This window comes from Prunus persica, chromosome G1, assembly GCF_000346465.2.
Source record: "Prunus persica cultivar Lovell chromosome G1, Prunus_persica_NCBIv2, whole genome shotgun sequence".
Taxonomy (NCBI): Eukaryota; Viridiplantae; Streptophyta; class Magnoliopsida; order Rosales; family Rosaceae; genus Prunus; species Prunus persica.
The window spans coordinates 17,806,268-17,830,156 of NC_034009.1; the positions used below are offsets into that span (position 1 = coordinate 17,806,268).

Sequence of the window (23,889 nt, forward strand, 5' to 3'; positions counted from 1 at the left end):
TTGTTCTTCCTATGTTGTCTATAACCAAAGGGTTTTTAGTTTCTGTGTCTGATTATGTAATTTTTTATTTTTTATTTATAAAAAAAACCGAAGTGTGAAGGTTTGCCGCTGCCAATTACCCTGTGATAATCCTTTCTACTCAAGTGAGCCACCAAAGAAGGATAGTACAGACACGCCTCTAGCATCTTGTTTAACTTTGCATTTAAAGTTGCTAGCTTTATTTTCCACCTTCTTTTACTTATGATCTCTTCCATTGGCAGAATACAACTCTTCATTCTTGATTATTGATGGCACACTGTAGTTCCTTGTGGCAAGTATAAAGAAAGCAATTGCAGATGTTGGATCTGGAAATGCTGTGGCTTTTGCAACTGGGAAAGTAAAGATTCTTAGATACTCTGTGAGCGCTCAATTCTTTGGTGTCATTCTAGCGCCTAGCCTTTCTTGATCATTTCTAGATAATATTGGGAGAAAGAAGAGATAAATTTCTCTTTCACCTAATTTTATTTGTTTATAATCTTAGCTTTTTTTTCACCTGTCATTTTGATTTATTTACAGGGATGATGGAGTAGACTTCAGTTGTGCATCATTTGTATGTTTGGATGAGAGGAAGGCTTGGATTAAGGGTACTAGATGTAGGTCTTGTTAGGAGAAGATTGTACTACTTAATTACCATGTATTAATTGAATATTTATATTTAATTGGTAGCAAGTATGTATGTCGTAGGAATAAAGATTGGTTAATTTTGTAATAATTATTGAAGTTTCAAGTTTTATGAAGGAAATAATTTTTGAGTGTATATTCATTAATAAAGCATTATAGTTGTTTTTCTAGTTAAAATTGTTGTATAGAATCAAAGGAAACAAAAAAAAAAAACAAAAACTACAATGTACCAATGTGGGAACTTATAAGACGACAAATTTAAGGACGATGGTTTTATTGTAGAAACCGTCGTTTTTACTAAAATTAACGACAGTTTTAGTTTAGAACCGTCATCTTTATTGATATGAACGATGCTTTTATTATAAACCGATGTCTTTGGATATAATAAATGACGGTTCTATTAGACAAACTGTCGTCTTTACATCTATAGACAACGGTATTTTAGAAAAACGTCGTCTTTACAATTAATAGACGACGGTTTGGAATAAAAGCGTCTTCTTTACGAATAATAGACGACGGTGAATCACCGTCGTAGTTTTGACCTTCAAAAGATGGCGGTCGATTTAACGACGGTTTTCAAAAGAAAAAGACGACGATTTTTCCTTGTCGTCTATTTCAATTTTTGTACTAGTAAATAAAACTCCTTGACTAATTATGAAACTCACGTCAAAACTATATATCGGAAAGTTATATTGTTAGGTCATAAAATTAAAACATATGATAAAATAGCGATTGGCTCGAAATAGCGCCACAATGGTATCCCTAATATAAATAAATTTTTCTCGTCAAGATAACATCTAGCTGGACATGGAAGTTTTTGTCCTGACAAGGCGCACTTGCATGTGAATCCCACCCACCTACTCTCAGGAGTTGCCGCATATGGCAGGCAGACCCCTATACAAGAACTTCTCCGCTTGGAGTTGTTCCAAGTGACTTGAGTTGTTTCTTTTAGAGTGCATTTGGATGAGGAAATTTAAAAGTAAAAAGGATTTCATAAATGATGGAATTTAAAATGACGGAAATTAATGTTCTAGAATTTGTAAAGTTTCTTGTTTGGGTGACTGATTTAAAACATGGAATTTAACCTTTATTTGTAAAGTTATCTTTTTTTTAAAATTCAATCTCTTGCGATTTTAGAAATGACGACTTTTATATAGAATTTAAACTTGGGATTTATGATCTCCAAATTCCATATTTTTTTCCACGCGGAATTTCTAAATTTCTATGTTTTTTTTATCAAAACACCAGAATTGGTTCATGTCAATTTAGAAATTCTTAGTTTTGTCAAAATCCCAAGTTTATTTCCCTCATCCAAATGCACTGTTTTCTTGTGTTTCTTTTCTAGATTTTTGAAAGGTACGCATAGATGCTAAATTCCTTTCTTATGAGCATAATAATCTGGCAAACAAAAATCTTATGAAAACAACTAGTGTATATATATATATACAGAGAGCTTCCATTGAGGGATCCCTCAAATAAGCTTATTTGAGGGATACCCCTTGTAGGCCCCACTCCGGATTGTATTTCACTAATCCAAACCGTCTATTTTGTAGATACTCATTCAAAGATCATCCCTACAAAAAATCACTTGAATCCGATATCATTTAACCACTCAATTAAGTTATTGAAATTTTAGCATTTTCTTGAAGTACCGTGTTCATTGATTTTGTAAGACACAATTGGATGTCGAAACGGTTTCCGATTTGTCTAATTTTTTGTTAGGATGATCTATGAATGAAGACCTAAAAAATAGATGGTTTGGATCATTGGAAAAAAAATTGTATGGTACCCTAAAGGGCGTTCCTCAAATAATTTTATTTGAGGGATCCCTCAATAGAAGGGGACTGTATATATATATATATATATATATATATTTGGGTCTGAATTTAACTCTAGTTTTTGTTGATCGAGATCTTCTATGGCTGGCTTTGTCTTGTTCAAAGAAAGCAAAAGGCAATCACTCTTGTTAATATATAATTTTTTTTTCTCTGACTTTTTTTTATTGTGAAAATGATTGGTAAAGGCTTTTCGGTGCCTTAAAGAAGCTCTCATGCTGGCCTACATTAACAAAGCAAAATTGGTTGGCTCGTCCACTTTTGCAATAACTATTACATGGAGATGGAGGTTGTCTAACGAAAGCATATCCTAATACCATGACCTGGCTTCTAGGTTCTAACTACACATTATATAATTGTGTGAGTCGCCTTGGAGAAAATACCCTTTCGCTGTTTCGCCTATAACTATATAATGTGAGATTATTTCTTGGTTTAGGATTCCTCCCATATTATTGAGAATAATATGATCAAAGACTTGTTGTAATTCTGTTTATTATCAATACATCGTTTCTCTTAAAAATAAAAAATAAAAATTGTAGAACATTGCATATGACATCATTGACTAATATTATATTGTTTGATCATAATATTTTTTTATGAATAGTTGATGAGATGCATATGTCATAATATTATATTCAATCATTGACTAATATGTATATATATATATTGAATAGTTGAGATGCACTACTTAATTGGAGTCGTGATTGGGTGTCGGGAATGAGGTGTGAGGTTGATGAGTTTTTTTTTTTGGTTGGGTGTGTATTTAGGGGTAGTTTGGGAAGATATGGGGTTTTCTTAGAAATTGTGGAAATTTGAATTAGAAGTTGAGGTGAACTTAGAATATTGGATGAACAAAGAGAAGTGCGAGGTTTAAATTTTTTTTTTTTAATTTTTAATTTTTTGCTTTCACTATAGACTAAACACCGAAAAATAAATATTTTCATATATGTTTTTACCTTTGCAAGTGACTCACATCCATCAATGCATTGTGAATATATACCTCAATTGACGACCCACAAGCCACTATTTGCATACAGTATTTAGGGTTTGCATACAGTATTTAGGGTTTGTGAAGAGAAGATGAGTGATGCAGGAGCATATTGGTGGATCAAGATAGATATTTTATATTTAATTAGTTATTTCATGATATATTGTTATTTTCTTATTTAGGTAGTTTTAGGATATCTTTTATTATTTACGTGTGATTTTATAATTAATTAGTTTACTTTTGGACCAAGTAGCCTTGGTGCCCAAGTCTTGTAAAGCCTATAAATAAGGCTAATGTAATAGTTATAGGGGAGATATGCTGATGATTAATAAAATAGTTTCTTTGTGGCATGGATTTGCTACAATATATGTGAGTTTGCACTAGCCCTAGATTTCGGTGCTCGTGTATGTGGTTTGTGACCTGTGTCCGGATCCCGATCCCCATCAATTGGTATCAGAGCTATGGCTCAAGATTTGCTATATTGGGGAGGTTTTTGGATGGAGGGTCGTTTTAACAACTACAACGACATGGAGGAAATTAGGAGGATGCTACGGCAACTTACAGAACGCATTGCTCGCATTGAAGCTCGAACCCAGATAGGTAAGAGTTCTGACGGGGAGGGATGTATGAACCCTTATCTGAACCGAGTAGCTCGCATCGACACTCTAAGCCGTGAGAGTCTCGACGGGGAGTACGAGGGAGATAGCCCTTTTCATTATTGCGCTCCGCTGTGTGAGTCAAGTGAAGAGGGGCACGGTTATTCTCATTGTGCCTTTGAAGGTATAAATGAATTTGATAATTTTGGTGCATCTTGTTATTCATCAAAGTTATTAAATTTAGGTTTACCTCCAATATTTGATCCTTGCAACTGTGAAAATTGCAATGAAAATTGTTTGGGTGTTCAAAGCAATTTTGATAAGCAATTTATTGACCAGCACAGTGAAGAGATGAGAATTGAGAAAACTTTTGAAGATAGTATTGACTTTATGGGCATTAATATTTTCACTTGGAAGGTTGCCAAAAATCTAGTTGATTTTGTCAATCGGTTGAAGATTCTAGAGAGAAACTTTTGCATTCTTAGAGGGAGTAAGAAGAAGCCAAGAATAACGAAATATTCCAAATATCTTTTTATTTGGAAAGGAAGATTTCAATTGGATGCTAAAAGATCCATAATTAATATGAAGCAATTGAAGATTCTACTCGGATTTTCCTCAATCAAAGGCTTGAATTCGAGGACGAATTCTTTCCAACCATGGGAGTATGATGCAGGAGCATAGTAGTGGATCAAGATAGATATTTTACATTTAATTAGTTATTTCATGATATATTGTTATTTTCTTATTTAGGTAGTTTTAGGATATCTTTTATTATTTATGTGTGATTTTATAATTAATTAGTTTACTTTTGGACCAAGTAGCCTTGGTGCCTAAGTCTTGTAAAGCCTATAAATAAGGCTAATGTAATAGTTGTAGGGGAGATATGTTGATGATTAATAAAATAGTTTCTTTGTGGCATGGATTTGCTACGATATATGTGAGTTTGCACTAGCCCTAGATTTCGGTACTCGTGTATGTGGTTTGTGACCTGTGTCCGGATCCCGATCCCCATCAATGAGAGTGTAGTAGGTTTCTTGGATTGAAAAAGAAGAGTAATCTGACAATAGGGTGTCGAGGAGTTTGTGTTTTTCTAAAACTTAATATGAAGAGTGGTGGGGTGTGTGGGTGTGTGTAGAAGTACTATGGTTAAGTATTAAGTTGGATGATCTTTTTTGTCTTTTTACACAATAATAAAACTTAAGAGCTTAATGATAAGTATTGGAGCGAACAAATAAAAATGTGAAGTTTAAATTGAAAAACTTTAAAAAAAAAAAAAAACCTCCAAATATGAATGCAATCCTATCCAATGACTCCAATGTCTCTTTCCATGTATATTTTGATTATTGAGTTATAAGCTAATTTGTATCCTTATACCATGATTTCCAATCACACGACATAATTAGCAATATATAATCACAAGTTTTACCGTACAATTAATAAAAAATGTCAAGCGCATGTCAAATTTCAAGCTTAGTAGTCACACAGGCCAAAATAAATAAATAAACATTAAATAAAAATAAAAATAAAAATAAAAAGCCACAAACCTCAAATCATCTAATTATCAATACTGTTACACAAATCATAAATCAAGCCACCTATTTAAGATACCGTTGCTAAAAGGCTTGTATGAACAACAAGATATTCATCTACAGCCCCAAATGATTCTTAAGGGTAAGGAAGGGTGGCAATGTGATTATGAGCCACAGTTCCAATCCACAGTTTGCCCTTTGCTTCCCTAACTTCACTCACAAGTTTCATAACGGCACCCTTTTGATCCTCGAGAACTTCCAAAATTTCCCCCTTCTCATTGAAGAGGGAGATCAATGTGTACATCTTCATCCCCATAAATCGCGCTAAGTAGGTCATTCGGATCGGCAAGCGAAAGTAGACACTCCGTATCCATGGATTGTGAGAGAGGACTTCTTGTGCTGGGGTCCTGCAACAATCTATGGCAACCCAGAATTGGCCCTTCTCATTTATTCTTATGTTGTCTGGAAAACCTGGAAGGTTAGCAACAAGTTCCACTGTCCCATTTTTAGGACCCTCTAGCCAATATTTCATTAGCCTGCAAAAATTCAATCAACCAGTAGAAATATTTTTAGGACCCTCTACCCAAGGTATTAGCTCAAATTGGACTATATACTCAAGCTGATTTTGATAAATGGGGCATCTTACACACACATATATATAACATTATTATTCACTACAAGAAAAAAGCCCTTTTCGACTATTAAAAAAAAAGTGTGTATTGTTAAAAGGTAATGACGTTGAAACCGATATGGTGGTTAAAGACATTTTCTCATAAGGTATTTTCTTTTAAGGATTTTGCTTTGAGTCTGGCAGGAATTCCTTAACTTTTACAACACTAGTTGAATATATAGAAACTAAACTTAGGACATGTTCAAGCTGATCTTGATAAATTAGCTTCAATTACGTCAAAACAAGCTTTATTCTCATGTCTATAATTTTGGATGCAAGTTAAGATTCCAAGTTTTGTCCTCCAAGAAAAATTCCAAGGCCTCAGGTTTTATTATTATTACCTGCAGTTGGTGGTCTCAGTAAAGAGGAGGAAGGTTTGGTCCTTAGAAAGCTGCAACCCATTTGGAAAAGCCAAACCTTCCAAGACAATATGAGTTGTCTTAGTAGGAGGATCATATCTCAGAAGCCTACCAGTGGATTCTCCTTCCAATAGTATAAAGAAATGGTTCCTGCAATTTGATTAATTTCCACTAATTAATTAGGATCAGTAAATCAGATATAGATGTATTTTTCAATACAAGTCTATCGAGAGGGGAATTCAAACTTGAGTGCAAGGAGCAGGCTTACTGCGCTAACCAACCTGCCTACCCACGTCTGCCCCAAATATATATAGTTTTTATATACACTTACACTCTGTTGTATCTCTTGCTGGTATCAGTGAAGAAGATTGAGCCATTCTTGTGGATATCAAGGTCATTTGCAAAAAGAATAGGCTTCCCTTCCACATGGGTTGACAGGGGAGTGGCAAGGCCTCCTTGAGGGCCAACAACCAAAAGACCATAATAGGCATCAGCAATGTACAAATCTCCACTCTCTTTATCAAATCTCAGGCCAAGTGGACGGCCACACTTCTTCTCATGCTTCCATTGCTTGTGTGTGGTTGAGTCAATGCCCTTAGCACAAACCTGCTTTGACCTTTTAAAGCCCACATCCACTATAATTAATTAGCATTTTATTATATTATAATTAAGAGAAATAAACACAATGATAATATGACACATTAATGAAATAAACCACACACACCAATTTGATGTTACAAGTGCAAACGTTTCCCAGCCCAAATCGTTGCCCATCCATCTAACAATGCGTCCATCAGCCAACCCTGTGTAAGGGCCACGACCAAAAGCATCAAACTCCAAAGACTCAGGACCAAAAACTTCATCTTCAAACTCCAACTTCCCAAACCCTAACCTGCTCTCATTGTCCCTCGGCCACCTCTCCATGACTTGCTTGTATGGTGCAATGTTGTGCTTCACTGGCCTAAATTCATGGTCTCCTAGTGGGCCCATTTGCAGTGGGTCCATGACAACAAACCCCAGAACTAGAACTAGGAGAAGGAAGATTGGGTGCTGCAACAATGCTTCATCTCTGAGCAAGAGTAATTTTTTCTTCTCCATGTTGAAGAGAGGGAGAGAGAGAAGCTAGCAGAGAGTTTGGGTGGTGTCAAATGGTGTTAATGTTATGGTGATCAAGAAGAAATCAAATGGGTTTGGAGTTTCATAAAGGTAGGATGTGATTGGTTGAATTTGATATGGGAAGGGGTTGATAGGCATGCATTGTTTGTGATTGGCTATGTGGTTGTTGAGAGAGTAGGTCGTCTGTTTGTTGGCCATGTACTTTCGCATTCGTTTCTTATTGTGGTGAAAACTACAAAAGGTATCAATTTTGGGAGAGAGTGTGTAGATATTTTGGTCATGAATGTCATCTGAACATGTTTGTAGCAATCAGCTATACATTGTATAGCATATAGGTTATGATTTCATATGTTAAGGGGTTGATAGCATGCATTCTTTGTGATGGCTATATATGGTCGAGAGTAGGTTGTCTTATTTGCCAAGTCTTTTGCATTCATTCTTATTGTTGTGGATATAGTACGACAGAAGGTATCGCGCATATGTAGCATTTTAGTCATGAATGTCTTAAAACATTTTTACTTACTAGAAAGAAAAAAACATACTCGTGAGAGGCTGCTCACTCATTAGGCGTCTGTTAGAACATGAGCGATTGTCTTTAACATCATTTTTTACTTTGATTAATTTTTCCGAAAAGTCCGATAAAAACGGAACGACTACCCTTAACATCACTTTTTACTTTGATGTTGACCCAAAAAAAAAAAAAAAAATCTTTACTTTGATTAGTTTGATTAGTTTCTCCCGAAGGTCCTTAATATGATGTAGATTCCCTGAAATAGCAAGAGCACCCACACAAAAAAAAAAAAGCTGGAATCGCCACAGAGAGAGAGAGAGAGAGAGAGAGAGAGAGAGAGAATAAAATTGAATAATCAAAATGTCCTTGGTGGATTGGATGTCATAACACGGGGACTGCTCATTATAGGGAGAAATTTTTATATGTTCCGGGTACACCAAGTGGCTGGTGTACGTAGCATCCAATAAACATAGGACATGTGGAATTATTGTCTAACTTACTGTATTTCTTTTTATAATATGTGGCGGGCTGTATTGCAAATATTTTATATGTCTTCCGTCTATTGGATGGTACACCAGCCACGTGGTGTATCCGGAACACCCAAAAATTACTCCATTATAGGCATCCATACCTCCGTGTCTTTAACATCACTTACTTGATTTATCTTACAATGAGTTGGGATTTCATTTTTACTACAATCAAGGGCAAGGAGGGATACTATTATTATTTTATGGTCGACAAAGGAAATTTATCCACTCAGATGGTGTCTTAGAGCTCCTAGTTTTTGAGAACACCCCTGTGTTTCCCTCTTTTCGGCCGAGGCGACAGACGGAAGGAACTTTTGGTCATTCTTCTTTTGAATGCGGGGCGTGCCACCACCAAACCCCGAATTTGGGCTTGAATGGAACGTGAGTAGATGGATGTGTTGTGCTTCTAACTTCTGACCAAACGATTGATCGGCCAAGCAAGGAACCTCCTCTTGGCCTAGATTCTTTCACTTCCTCGGGCTCGAGGATGGTTAGGTTTCGTACGGATGTTTTGTGATTTTTAGGGTTTTATGTAAAAATAATGTAATTAAATTAAATGTGCGTATAAATGTAAAGACAATAATTGAAATGCGATAAAATAAATCAAGCAATAAATAAAGCAAGAACAAAATGAAAGCGAAAAGAACGATAAAATAGAATAAACTTGAAATTAAACTTAATTGAAGTGCGATAACAATGAAAGGTAAAGCAATTGTAATAAACTTGAATTTAAATGACAAGAAATATAAATCGAACAAGAATTTAAATGACAAGAAAGATAAACTTACACTAAAAAAAGGAAGAACTCACAACACTAGGTGCTTGAAAAATAAAATCCTAAGTCTAGGAAAAGAAAAGTGCGAGACGAGAGATAAGTTTGTTTGTCTGATGTTGTGTGTCTGATGTCTTCATTGAGCAAGGTTTATATAGGAAACTCGTTAGCCCATGGGCTGGCCATTGAATGGCCAAAGGTCAACTCTTTTAAAACTTCTTTCCTTCCAAGGCCCCCCTAAATCCGTAGGATTATATTGATTGAAATATTCTAACATGCTTTATTCTTCCTTGCTTTGAAACACTCGGAGTTACTATAAAAATCCCTTGATTTCTTTCCTTGTGAGGCCTCCGTCATGTGCACATAATCCTCCAAAAATCTGGGAGTGAATAGGTGGCTTAAACTTGGGCCTCCAATATCTCTTATATTGCCACCCATATAATATATATTAAACTTCATATTATTTCATATATACATAGATAATGTATATATGAATATATATATATATATCAGAGAGCTTCCATTGAGGGATCCCTCAAATAAGCTTATTTGAGGGACACTCCTTGTAGGCCCCACTCCGGATTGTATTTCACTAATCCAAACCGTCTATTTTGTAGATACTCATTCAAAGATCATCTCTACAAAAAATCACTTGAATCCGATATCATTTGACCACTCAATTAAGTTATTGAAATTTTAGCATTTTCTTGAAGCACCGTGTTCATTGATTTTGTAAGACACAATTGGATGTCGAAACGGTTTCCGATTTGTCTAATTTTTTTGTAAGGATGATCTATGAATGAAGACCTAAAAAATAGATAGTTTGGATCATTGAGAAAAAAAGTGTAGGGTACCCTAAAGGGCGTCCCTCAAATAAAATTATTTGAGGGATCCCTCAATAGAAGGGGACTGTATATATATATATATGTATGTATAGAGTCCCGATCTCTTGGACCATAGGAGTCCAAGAGATTGTGGTCACCCACCGTTGGATATTAATCCAATTGTTCAAAAAAAGTTTTTTAAAAAGAGTGCAAGAGTGAGTGAACAATTGAAATTACATCCAATGGTGAGTGACCACAAATATCTTAAACCCAGGTAGTCCAAGAGATTAGGACTGTATATGTATATATGAATATATATTTTTGTGCACATATATATATATATAGTCCTATTCTCTTGGACCACAGGAGTCCAAAAGATTATGGTCACCCACCATTGGATATTAATCCAATGGTTCAAAAAAGTTTCTTAAAAGGAGTGCAAGAGTGAGTTAACCATTGAATTTACATTTAACGGTGAGTGACCACAAATCTCTTGTACCGACCTGACCGGCCCGACCCCGCCGTCACGCCTCAGCCCGCTCCCGTCGCGAGCAGCTCGCTGGCCGCCGGAAAAAGTCCAAAATCGCGCCGATTTTTCCAAATCTTCAAACCGCTCGTTCTCCCTCATTTCTCCTCCAAATTTGACAAGTAAGATATGGATTTCTACCTATTTTCCATGATCTAGCTGATAGTTGGGTAGGATTGCATCGATTTTGAACGTAGGTAATTGATTTTTGAATTGGAAATTCGACCTGTTTTCGGCCTCCGAGTTCGGCCACTTTCGGTCAATGTTTGGGGTAGGTCCGAGAACAAAAGTGGCTCCAAATAGGGTGTTATACCTAGGGTAGGAGTTTGGAGCCGTGGTTTTGAGAATTTCTGGGGATGTGTAATTGCTTTAGACACCCAGCGCTGCCGGCGTGTGGGCGAGGGTAGTGAAGTGGCACTGTATCTCGATGAGATCCTTATGTTGTCACGAGCGCGTAGGAATTCAAGGATCTCAATTCGGATACCGTTTTAGCCTCGAACGGATTTGACATATTGTGCGATTTCCGAGTTCAATACGGTTGAGCCGTTGGATCGTAATTTTTTTTAGATATGTTATTCTAGACAATTTTAGAATCGTGTAGGATTCAACGAATAGTGAATCGGAGTCCCGGATACTCCAAAATTGTGAACCCTAGGGCTAGGGTTTAGAAATAGTGCGATTGTACGATCGTGATCAATCCGACCGTCCGATCGAGACCAGACCCTCGGGACATGTGTATTAGATATATTGAAACTTCTAAAGGCTTCCGGATCATATTGTGAGGTCATGGACCCGCGGAGTCCCTGGTTGACTTTTTGGGACTTTATCGCTTTTTGAGTCCCAAGATACTGCTAAACTATCCCAAGTGGAAGGAAAGCTTTTATGGCTATAGGAACAACTTTAATCTGACACACGTACTTCTAAGAGCCGGGGCTAAGGGTTTTTAAATTAATACTATATTGTATTAATAGAATATTATGGTCATTGAATCAGGCACCCGGGCACCAGTTGACCCGCAGGAGGGACCTTCAAGAGGTCCAGCGAGCACGGACTACCAGTGAGTGGACTCTTTGGTTTTATAAATGAATTTAAGCAGTTCAGTTTCAGTTACAGTATTTGATCTTGAATAAATGTTGTTAAAAGCTGTTCTATGCTTTTGAATATTTTACATTTTCCTAAACCACCTTGTACCAAGATCTATAAATGTTGCCTTCGGATTGTATTGGTTGCCTTTGGTTTAGTCAGCATGCTTGACAGTTGCCTCGTGAGTTCTTTGGTGCTCGAACTCGTGTGGAGCGAGTAATGCATATCAGGTGGACTACAGTCCCCTGAATCCTGCGAGTTGCGGCTCGGACTGACCTCGTGTCACTGAGACCTACGGGTATGTATCACCCATGGTGATGCAAGGAATTGACGGAAATAAAGGGTACACCTAGGTGGTAGTTTTAAACTGTTTTCAATGCCTTAAGAAATTAATGTTAACCATGAGTATGATTGGCTGATATACATGTATAATTATCTGAGTGCATTGATTTCAGTAATAAAGAGAAGAATTTAGTTTGTATAACTATTTTTACAGTGGGGTTAGTATGTTCTTATGTATTTTTCTAAACTTTGTTTTTGGGTCCACTCACCCTTTTTAATGTTTTGCGCCCCCAGGCAGTAGGCGTGCACAGGAATCCACCACCGAGCTGTTTTCCACCTTTTGCGCCTTTCTTTTGATATAGGACTTTTTGTTTTGTAAAAGGATTGACTCCTTTGTAAATTCTTAGTTGTTGCTCTGGTAATTGTTGGAATGTATATATATATGCTGGCAGTTGGTTGTATATATATACTTGTTTGGCAGGTGTAAATGTTTTGGTATTGATCCAGTTACAAGGGAGACTCTGCTGATTTTTCAGTAGGAGTCGACCTTGTTATTTTATCATGCTTTGTATAGAAGGGCAATTAGGTCATTCGTGCCGACATCCGCCAGGTGTCTGACACGCACAGGGTCCGGCTCGGATTCCAAAGCGGAATTTGGGTCGGGTCTTGTCACTTTATGTCTAAGGTTTAGGGGTTTGTAGTTGGGTTGTTTCCCGTTACGGTATTCGGTGCCCAGTTATCTGAGTTGTTTTCTAGAAACGGATAACGATTTGGACTTGATGAGGACATTTTTGTTGATATCAAATGAGAAGACTGTTGATATTTTAGTGAAGGATTTATGCGGGAGCAGTAAATATAGTGGTGATTTTTGTGTAAATAAGAAGTTGATAGCATGTGAAACGAATTTTTGGGCAGGTCTAAGAGAGCAAGTGCTAAGCCTTTGTAGGGCAGAAGTTTGACGGTGGTGCATAAAAGTTTCGGCTGAAATTGTGCAAGTACGCTCTTGAAGTAGGATTTAATTTTTTATATGCCGGCAATGACAAGAAGCGAGTGGTTGCTGTTTGTTCGAATAAGAAGTTGGAGGGTTATAGCTGGCGTGTTTATGCTTCTCGTTGTGAAGCTACTGGCTGTTTTGTAATTCAGACGTTAAATAATGTTCATACATGTGCGGGTCGGATACTGGAATCAAAGAGTAAGATGATGAGGTCTCGTGTGGTGTCCTCCCTCATTGTGGACAGAATTCGTGCAAAACCAGGGTTGAAGCCAGTTGAGATTATACACGAGTTCAAAGATTATTATGGTATAGAAATTTCATACTACCACGCATGGTTTGGCAAAGAGCTAGCTAAATTGGACGTTCACGGTGATGAGCCGAAGTCCTTCAACATGTTAGTGTGGTAGGAGGACACCGTAAAGAAAACTAACACTAGTTCTCTCTGCACTCTTGAATGTGAAGCTGGAATTAATTGCTTTCGACGATTTTTTGTATCGTTTGGCAGTTGCATTACTGGATTTCAATATTGCATACCCTTGTTGTTCATTGATGCTACGTTTTTGAAGAGCAAGTACAAGGGGCAGCTTCTCTGTGCTTCGGGAAGGAATGGAAATCAAGGTATAGTTACTGTAATGTATTGCAGATTTCATTTGTTGCAATTTTTTAGCAGAAACTGCATTGCAGTTTCTTGTTTCATAATTCGATTTTCTTAATAATTTTTGCATGTCTGTGGGAATGTTACAACTGCTCATGAACTTAAATGTGTTTTTAACTTAGTTTTAGTACTTGGATCATGGATTTGGCTTTTGGTTTCCTTTCAAATTTGAGCAGATTTGTTTTCATAAACTGCACTGCAGTTTCCCTTTTTTGCTAATACTTGTGCTTTTGGTTTTGTTTTGCAGGGTTTTATCCTCTAGCTTTTGGAGTTGTTGATTCTGAGACAGTGGAGAATTGGACTTGGTTTCTTCAACATTTGGCTTCTATATTGCTACCGATGGGGAGAGTGGTGGCCTTTTTCTCGGACCGCAATCAAGGTTTGTTAAATGCAATGGGGTTTGTGTTTCCCGGATGGCCTCATTCTTACTGTTACTATCACCTCAAACGGAATTTGATATCGAAGTACCCGAAGTCAGGTTATGGAAAACTGCTCCAAGATCGTGTTATCAATTTATTTAGTAGATGCGCATATGCTGTTACGGAGGAAGAGTTTAAGGTAGCAATGGAGGAGTTGGTTATTGTTGGGAGTTCGAAAGTGAAGGCATTTATATCTGATTTTTCTAGACATCACTATGCCAATGCATTTTTCAAAGGAATGCGTTATGGGGAGATGGCGAACAGTTTAGCGGAGTCATTTAATAATTGGGTTGGTGTGTTTCGAGATTTGCCAATGCTACCTTTGATAGAAGGGATTCGACAGAAATTGATGGTATTGAATTCTCAACGATGAATTGAAGCGGAGAAGTGGACAATAATTTTGTGTCCAGAGATGGAAACTAGACTGTGGGAAAATGCGGAGGCCGGTAGGACTTGGGTAGTTCGTCGTTCTAGTTGCACTGTTTTTGAAGTATTTGCTGATTATTCTATGATGGTTGATCTTGAGCAAAGGACTTGTTCTTGCCATCTTTGGCGAATTGACAGTTTTCCTTGCACGCATGCGGTGGCTGCAATTCTAGCAAAGAAAGATTCAGTTTATGATTATGTGGAGTGTTACTACAGGACTGATTTCTTTCGAAAAGCCTATGAGAGTCCTATTTTTCCTATTCCAGATATTGGGAAAGGATTGGGCAGCAACGGTTCTGCAGCTTGAGTTGTGCTTCAGCCAATTACAAAGAGGCCAGCCGGAAGACCACCAACAAAGAGGATCAAAGCTTTTGGTGAATTTAAAAGGCCATTGAAATGCAGTCGGTGCAGTGTTGCTGGGCACAACAGGAAGACTTGCAAGGCTGTGATATGAACATTCCTTCTCATTTGATGATTTTTTATTTTAGATATGGTTTAGTGAATGTATAGTCAGTTTCTGCTCTGCACTTTTTGCAAAAACTGCATTGCAGTTTTAGTTGCGTTTAATTGGCTACACAGCTTCTAATTGGATATTATGATTCTTTTTTGAAGTTAATGAAAATTATACAATTGTTTCATGGGTGGATATTAGTTTTTTACTGCCATTCAATGCTTGTTTTTCATATTTGAGCAGATTTTCAGTTTCTGTTTATTTGTTGCATATTTTGACCAGAAACGACAGTGCAGTTTCTTGTTCCATAATTCAATTTCAGAATACTTTTTGCTAGTCTATGGGAATGTTATAACTGCTCATGGAGTTAAATGTGTTTTGATATTAGTTTAAGTACTTTGATTATGCCTTTACCTTTTGGTTTCTTTTCACATCACATTTGAGTAGCAGTTTCTGTTTGTTTGTTGCAGATTTTGATCAGAAACTGCAGTGCAGTTCCTATTCCATTATTCAATTTCAGAATAATTTTTGCAAGTATATTGGAATGTTACAACTGCTGACCTACTTAAATGTGTTTTGAACAAAGTTTTTGTACTTTGATTATGGCTTTGCCTTTGGGGTTCTTTTCACATTTTTTGAGCAGATTATTTATTTCTTTATATAAACTGCACTGTAATTTTAATTTGTTGTAGTATTTGACCAGAAAATTCAATGCAGTTTGTTGTTTCCTTTTCGTTTTGTTGCATCCTGTTCCAAGATTATATTACAGTTTATATGTATAGGAAATATGTTCTCATATACCAAAACTAGAAATATTTACAAACATCTAGAGGAATTAAGAAACATATTGTCTTGAGTTAACGAAAGGCAAATCACTAGAGACAATTAATTACACAGTGTTTGTGGTGTAGGAGTTTTGTGATGTATTGTGCTCGATATTCATTCGTGAAATTCTTGTCCACACTTTTTGGAATGGGCTGTCCTTGTGCTATTTTATCCATGTAGAACATGACGAACATGCCGCAATCCAACCTGCAAATGAATACGGGATTAGTTTTTGCTTTTGAATGATTTCAAACTTAATGAATAGTTGAGTAAACACAATTCCTACGAGGATGAACTTTGTTGAGCACATTCTGTGACAGGACCCGACCTAAATTCTACTTTGGAATCCGAGCCGAACACTGTGAGTATCTGACACTTGGTTTATGCCGGGCACAATGACCAAACTGCCCTTCTAACAAAAAATCTACTTTTAAAATAATATTATCTTCTGCCGAAAAATTCGGCAGAGTTTCCCTTGTAATTTACTCATTCCCCAATATTTACACCTGTCATCAAACATTTATATAACTCAATAGTTCAGCATGCATTCAATTATATCTAAACAAATTAAGCATCATAATATTCTGGTCTCAGGTTGCCATAAATCAAATGAACCAATCTACTAATAAAATTCATCTCAACTTTCAAAACAACACTATTGCATTGGTAATCTCAAGCATTCTAACTCGTGGCTGCACCTTATAACCATAGGCTGCCTACGTACCCTTACTGAGGGATCAAGCCACACGTAGTTCTCTAATTTCATCTCAGCTTTCTGGCATTTCTCACATGGCAATACATAATCAAACAAAGAAATAAAAACATTTATATTAAGTAAGCATGCTTGGAAAGCCATAACCATCAATTTCTCGTGACACCAATGGTGACACGTCCTGACCTGTAATCCTCACTGGACTCAGGAGACATCTAGTCAACCTGGTCCGCATTCCTCGCTCCCACGGTCTGGATAACTCTAATACTCGTGGGGCTAAATATGCTAGAAAAACTTAAGATATTTAATACTATATAAAATAATAAAAGATAAAGATAAATAAACATACTAAAATAAAATAAAATAAAATAAAAAAGTTAAAGATTTATAAGCTTCGAAGACCCTTGTATCCTTGTATTGAAACTCCTGTAAGGTTCATAAATAAATAAATAAATATATATATCGACAACTTAATTAGAATCTATATGTATATTTCCATCTAACACTTGTAAAACAAATGTGACGCTTAAGAAAATAATGGTAGCCGTATAAAATCCTCAATTTAATTTAAAAGCATCTCAGGACTTAAATTTTCTCCACCTAAACGTACCTCCATTTCTGATCCGTCAATTCCTTTAATACCGTCAATTCCATATATGCCATCAATTCCATATATCCGTCAATTCCAATAATAATTTGTTAATTCCAATGTTAGTCCGTCAATACCATCCTCGCAGGTCTCAGAACCATAAAGTAAACGAGCCGCATTCCTCGCAGGTCTCAGAGATAACACTTCAATCTATGCCGTAATCCTCGCACCACACGTTTCAGGCATCATCGAAACTCGTGGGGCATCATCAAAATAACAAACTGTCTCAAGGCAACTGGGGGTAACCCTCGCGGTGGGTTTGAAAACCATAACTCGTCATTTATATAAACTTTAAATAGATTGGTTCCCAACTAAACTTAAAAAAATATATATATATATATATTATAATCTGATAAAAGCCAAAAGCTAAGATTTATCCTTTTCAACTACTGAATATATATATATATATATATATATACTAAACACTTGGCTAGTTTGTTAACTATCTCGATCTCTGCTTAGCATACCATTCCAATATTATATTTATACTCCTACCACACAATTAACCATATGAACATATATAAACAGGTGATAAATAATAAATAAATACGCATCTCGAAATCACATAAAATCATGAAATTAGAACTACAACTAAACCAAGTGAACACTCGCACGCGCATGAGCTTTCTAAAGGCTCAAACATATCACATGGAGCTCATCCTCGTTATTTAATCCAAAGTCCTGGCCTTGGCCTCCTTGAAGTGCATGCATTGTATTTGAAGTCATTCTCAAGCCTATGTAAGCCTTTTCAATGATTAGAACGGTCTAGGAGTGCCTTGGGACTCAAAAAGCGATAAGTCCTAAAAAGTCAACCCATGACCTCGTGGGGTCCACAACCTCAAAATTTCGATCCAAAAGTTCATAGAGGTCTTAACATGCCTAGGACACAAGTCCCGAGAGTTTGGTCTCAATCGGACGGTCGGACTACTCACGATCGTACGATAGGACGGTTACTGTAAACTTAGCCATAAGGTTGGCCTTTTCGGAGTATCCGGGACTCCGATTGCCGATCTGTTGAATCCTACAGGATCCGGGAATTGTCTAGCTTGACATATACAAGAATAACTACGATCTAATAGTTCAAATGTATCAAACCAGGAAATCGCACAATATGCGAGATCCGATTGGGGCTCAAACATTGTCCAAATTGAGATCCGCGCATTCCTACGTGCTCGTGATAACACAAGGATCATTCTAGGACTGAGAGTGACCTCACTATGCAGCCCACGCACTGGCAGCGCGTGGATGGCTTGATCAATTTCCAGCAGCCAGAAATATTCCAAACCGCCAGCCCAAACTCCTATCCTAGGTATAACACCCTATTTGGAACCACTTTAGTTCTTGGACATACCTTGAAAAATGACCGGAAGTGGCCGGAATCTCATCCTGAAATCGGGCCAAATTTTGGGTTACAAATTGAGTTGCCTACACTAGAAATTGATCACATCCTACCCAACCATCAGCTAGAACACATCAAAAGGATGGAAATGGTGGCCGGAGGTGTCCAAACGAGCTCCACAAAATTCAGTCAAAAACTGTCCAAACTGCCCTGTTTCGTGGCGGTTTTCGGCGACCACGACAACGGATCGAGGCTGAGATGGCTGGGACTGGAAGAGAGAAGTGTGGTGGTTCTAACGGGACTGGTCTTCCTAGGATTGGTGGCCGGAGTTGAGAGATATCACCTTTGGAAGTCAGCTGGTCGAGCTGCCAAACTGCAGAAAATCTGCGTTTTTTAAAAACTGTACTTCGAATTATTTGCGGTTATGCCACTGAACTTATTTTAATCGTCATTTCTTCGTTACAATCCCGATTCGAGTCCACTTCGTGTCTACAGACTCGTTTCGACGTGCTCTAAGCAATGGTCCTATCGAAATTTCTAAATTTATTCTCAAACTTAAAATGACCTTTTTGCCCCTTCTTAGTATTAAATAATATTTTAATTTCTCAAAAACCTTAATTAATTCAAATCCTTTTATTTTAATGTTTATTTCAATTTATTCCTCATTTAAATTTATTCTTACTTTAACTATTTTAACACTTTTTCGGACCAAGATGTAACAATTTTACCAAAGTCTCTCCGGTCAACAAGTCACCATTTTCTCTAATAATTTATTATAGGGGCAAAATTATCTTTTCTCAGAATAAATTAATAACTAAAAATTAACTTAAGATCTGGTTGTTACATTCTGTGTCATCCTCAAATGGAAACTGATATGGATTTTGCACAATCCAATTGAGAGTGAGTTCTTAATTTGGTGACAAATCTTTCGGTACAAGTGTTGGGGGCCCTTCCTTTTGCTTCGCAAGTGTTGGTATTTTTCTAGTTTCTAAGAACACTTGTGCTTGAGGCCTAATGTATCCTAGCCACCCGTCAACAATATTAACCTGTTTAAAGAAGAAGAAAAAAAGAGAAAAAGAAATGGTAATCAGTGCATTGCATATTATATTTTTGGTCTGAAATTAGGCAGCATGTATAATACAAAAACTGCATTGCAGTTTCTGTTTCTGTTTGTGTTGAGAAATTAAGACAGTTTCATTCCACTTACAAAGTTTTGAGCAATGTCAATGCACTTTTCTTCTTTTCTAGGTCCCAATGATCTAAGTGGATTGTAGTGTCTCCACTTTCGTTCAATTTTGTGAAATGTGAGAAGTGTAAAGTGGAACTCAGAACTTGAAATGATCGGGAAGAAAAGAACATTGCATTTCCCGAGTTTTTCAAGTAAGTGTTCATACAGGGCCCTGTGCCAATTTGGCTCTAAGAAGGTTTGCATGTAAGCCTGCTATCATTGAATGGCAATTTGTTAGTATATATTTTTCAAAAACTGCAGTGCAGTGTCTGTTTAAACAATTTTAAAATTTCAAAATAATTCTTACCCAAGTCCATGTGGACATGTACTATGGACTATCTATCTGAATGGGCCTTATTTTCTCCTCCTCTATTTGGATATAGGCCTCAATAACCTGTTTCACATTGATTGGAGAAATGGAATTATTAATGGGTAATATAGGTAGCACAAATAAAAAATGCAATGCAGTGTGTGTTATAGAATTAGTATTTTATACTTACGTATTGTGACAGTTCTAGGTCCCATACAATATCTTTGATATCATGGTTTGTCACTTTCTCATTATGGAGTCCTGCCCAAAAGTTATCACTGTGGATTTGAATACATGAAATTCACAAGATTAGTTTTAGTTTAATTGTAATTAAAAGATGAAAGAATTGTTCTTTTGGAATAGAGATATTACCGAGGTTGAGTACTTAAGTAGTATTCTTGAATTCTGTCCCTGTCTTCCTTTGAAATTTTCTACCAAACCTTCCTAGTTTTTTCATTGTTGGCTTTTTTTGTGTCTTTTTTTGTCCTTCACCTTCATCATTTGATTCTTGCAGACCTACATGTATTGAATCATGAAGGCTCATTCCTTTTGGGGGACCAAGAATTGGATTTGTGGCATCGGGTTGAGATGCCTCTTGTGTTAACTACATATTGAAAGGAAACTAACTAGAAACTCCATTTGATAAAACAGAAACTGCAATGTAGTTTCCGTTTCTGTAAAGCAGATAACACACTGCATTGCAGGAAACGGAAACTGCATTGTAGTTTCTGTTTCTGCAATGCAGAAAACAGAAAAAAGCAGCAGCTTGAACTGCAGTAATTGCATACCACCTTCTGATTTTGAGGACCCTCTTGTGTTGATTGCTCCTCGGAAGAGATAAGCTTGAATTGTGGTAGTTCTTCATCATCCTTTTTTGCCTTTTTTTTGGTTTCTTATTTTTTTCGTACACATTGCAAGATGCTTGAAGCTTCTTTCTTTCTCTATTCTTCAGCCTTATTAGTTTTGAAGAAATATCAAGTGTTGGAGCATCTTGCTTCTTTTCTTCTTCTTTCTCTTCTGGTTGCTTCTCTTCTTCTTTCTTTTCTTCTTCTTTCTTCTCTTCTTCTTTCTCTTCAACTAGTTGTGTTGGTTGTGTTGTAGGCAGATCCATCTCCATTTCAAAGATTGTTGGGTCAGACAAGAAGCTTTGAATTTCTACCTTGTACCTTTCTTCAATCTCCTTTTTCTTGGCAATCTTCTCCATGTCAATATGAGTTTCCTTGCCTTCCAATTCTGCAATCCTCCTTTTCAGATTTTGTATTTCATGAAGCTGAACTGTAGATTCAACTGTCATGGTGGCAGTCACACATTCTTCATTATCTAATTTCTCTACGTATGTTGCCAACACCGCTTCCAGCTCCTTTGATCTTTTTTTTGCTTGGATAAATATATCCCACAATTCCTTTATTTTCTTCTCACTGTCTTCATTTATTTCATCCTTCCACAGTTGTAATCTTTCTGGGTAAACGAAGCTAGGACGTTGACGGTAGTTGATTTGGTTTGTCATGGACTTCACCAAGAGGTTTTGAATTGCAAGAGGTTCTTTTCCAGCTTCATTCTCAAACATTTTCTTCTTTTCAGCCTCTTTTAATTTTGGAGTTTGATCAGCATCATCAGGTTTTCCTTGGTCTTCTGCTTCCTCTCCTTCTCCTTGTTGTCCTTCATCATCTTCTTTTTCTTTTTTCTGCATATTGAATGGAAACTAATTAGAACTTGCAATGCATTGGAGGAAACGGAAACCGCAATGCATAATTCACTGTTTAGAGATTCTTATACCTTGTCAAGAGGGTCTCCCTCTTCTCTGGTAGTTTTTCTCTTTTTATATGTTTTCAAAATACCCTTTACAATGAGATTGAATGATTCAGAAATTGCATTGGATAAAATGCAAACTGTAATGTAGAAAACACAATCTGCAATGCACTGTATACAGATTTTAATTACCTTCTCAATAGTGTCTTCCTCTTCCCTGGTAGTTTTGCACTTTTTAGGAGTTTTGAAAATACCCTGTACAATGAGAATGATTTAGCATGGATTCACATTCAAGATACATTAAAATAGAACATGCGATAAATTGCATACCTCGATGTCATTCAAGTCCTTTATTTGGTTGAATCTTATGTGAAGTTACACAAGACTCCTTTATTTGGTTGTATGATGTTTGTCCTCTCACATAGTAGAAACTGCACAGTTAAAAAACAAGATATATTAGAAATTAGGTTAGAAACTGCATAGGATAAAACAAAAACTGCGTTGCAGTTTCCATTTCTGCATTGCAGTAAATGGAAACTGCATTGCCTAAAACTCAAAATGCATTGCATAAGCCACTGTTTACTTACCAATATTAGGATAGTGCAACCCGAAACAACTCTTATAGAGGCTTCTCCTCTCTTCTTTTCTTTTGCTTTTGCTTTTGCAATCAAGGATTCATTCATGTAGGCTGAAACAGCTCTTGCCCACGAATAGCTTGAAAGTGTGACTAGATTCACACAGTGCTCAAATAATTTCCAATGCAAAGTAGATGAAGAGTTGGCAAAAAGGAATGTCATCCACAGCAGAATCAATATTAGGCTAACCACCTCTTTGTCATAGTCAACTTCTTCTTCTTCTTCTTCTTTAGCTTCTTTCTTTTCTTTTCCTTTGTTCGTTTTCTTCTTTTGCTCTGCCTTGGCCTTTTTTTTCTTCGGTTGGTTTGCCAAGGCAATTGTCTTTTGTAATTCTGCTTCTACCTGGTTTTTTTTATAATGGTTTTCCCTTTTCTCCAAAGTGCCTTGTTCTGAAGGTAGTAGTGTACCTATCATTGACAAGTTTGACATATTTTCCTTCATTTGGGAGTCCTAGAATCTGAGTGACTGCATTGCTTGTGATGTGGAATGATTTGGTTCCAAATTTGAAGGACTTTGTATCCGGATCAAATTTCTTGAGTAGCTGTACTAAGTCAAGGTCCAACTTATTCATGTTATTCATGTCAATTCTCTGGTGGTAAAACAGCTCGATCAAGTTCCAGAAGGAGGTTTTCTTGAGAAGCTTCTTCTGCCTTTCATTGAGCTTGTCCTTTACGTCTGTAATGATGATGTTGAAAGCATTAACATTGCACCGAAATTGGACATAGTCCGGGTGCTTTGCTTTCTGATCATAGTTTGGCTTTGGCTTTGGTTTTCTCTTTTGAGCAATCATTTTGATTCTTCGCTTTGGTTGGTTTTGAGCTTCCTTCTTTTGTGGTGACATTTCTTGTTCCATTTGTGATCTGCAACAAGAAGGGATGAAAATACTATTAGGACAAGTAGAGATAAACTACAAGGAAGAAGTATAAATAGTTGAGCAGAAAATAGGAAAAAGAAACTGCAATGCAATTTCTGTTTTCAAACAGATATATTTGATGCTCTTCCTCCTTTAAAAGGAGAAATCTAAAACGCAAAACATCATCAAACATTATAGAAATATAACAAGAGCAACCGAAAACAAAAAACATAACAGAAACTACGCAACAACTTGACATGAAATGGAAGTATAAATAGTTGAGCAGAAAATAGAAAAAAGAAACTGCAGTGCAGTTTCTATTTTCAAACAAATATATTTGATGCTCTTCCTCCTTTAAAAGGAGCA

The 23,889-nt window shown here is 36.7% G+C and overlaps 2 protein-coding genes and 1 long non-coding RNA gene across 3 annotated transcripts; 2 read left to right on the forward strand and 1 right to left on the reverse strand.

Moving 5' to 3' along the window:
* On the forward strand, positions 306–828 carry LOC109946871. The gene is made up of 2 exons (XR_002269957.1): positions 306–397; positions 556–828. It is a non-coding gene; the product is annotated as an uncharacterized LOC109946871 (long non-coding RNA).
* LOC18792172 (protein STRICTOSIDINE SYNTHASE-LIKE 13) lies at positions 5,609–7,735 on the reverse strand. The gene is made up of 4 exons (XM_007222687.2): positions 7,362–7,735; positions 6,969–7,253; positions 6,620–6,787; positions 5,609–6,144 (listed from the first exon to the last, which is right to left on the reverse strand). The coding sequence occupies exons 1-4, from the start codon at positions 7,733–7,735 to the stop codon at positions 5,745–5,747; spliced, it is 1,227 nt and encodes a 408-aa protein (XP_007222749.1). The 3' UTR covers positions 5,609–5,744.
* On the forward strand, positions 13,476–14,719 carry LOC109946585. The gene is made up of 3 exons (XM_020554880.1): positions 13,476–13,666; positions 13,778–13,890; positions 14,175–14,719. The coding sequence occupies exons 1-3, from the start codon at positions 13,476–13,478 to the stop codon at positions 14,717–14,719; spliced, it is 849 nt and encodes a 282-aa protein (XP_020410469.1).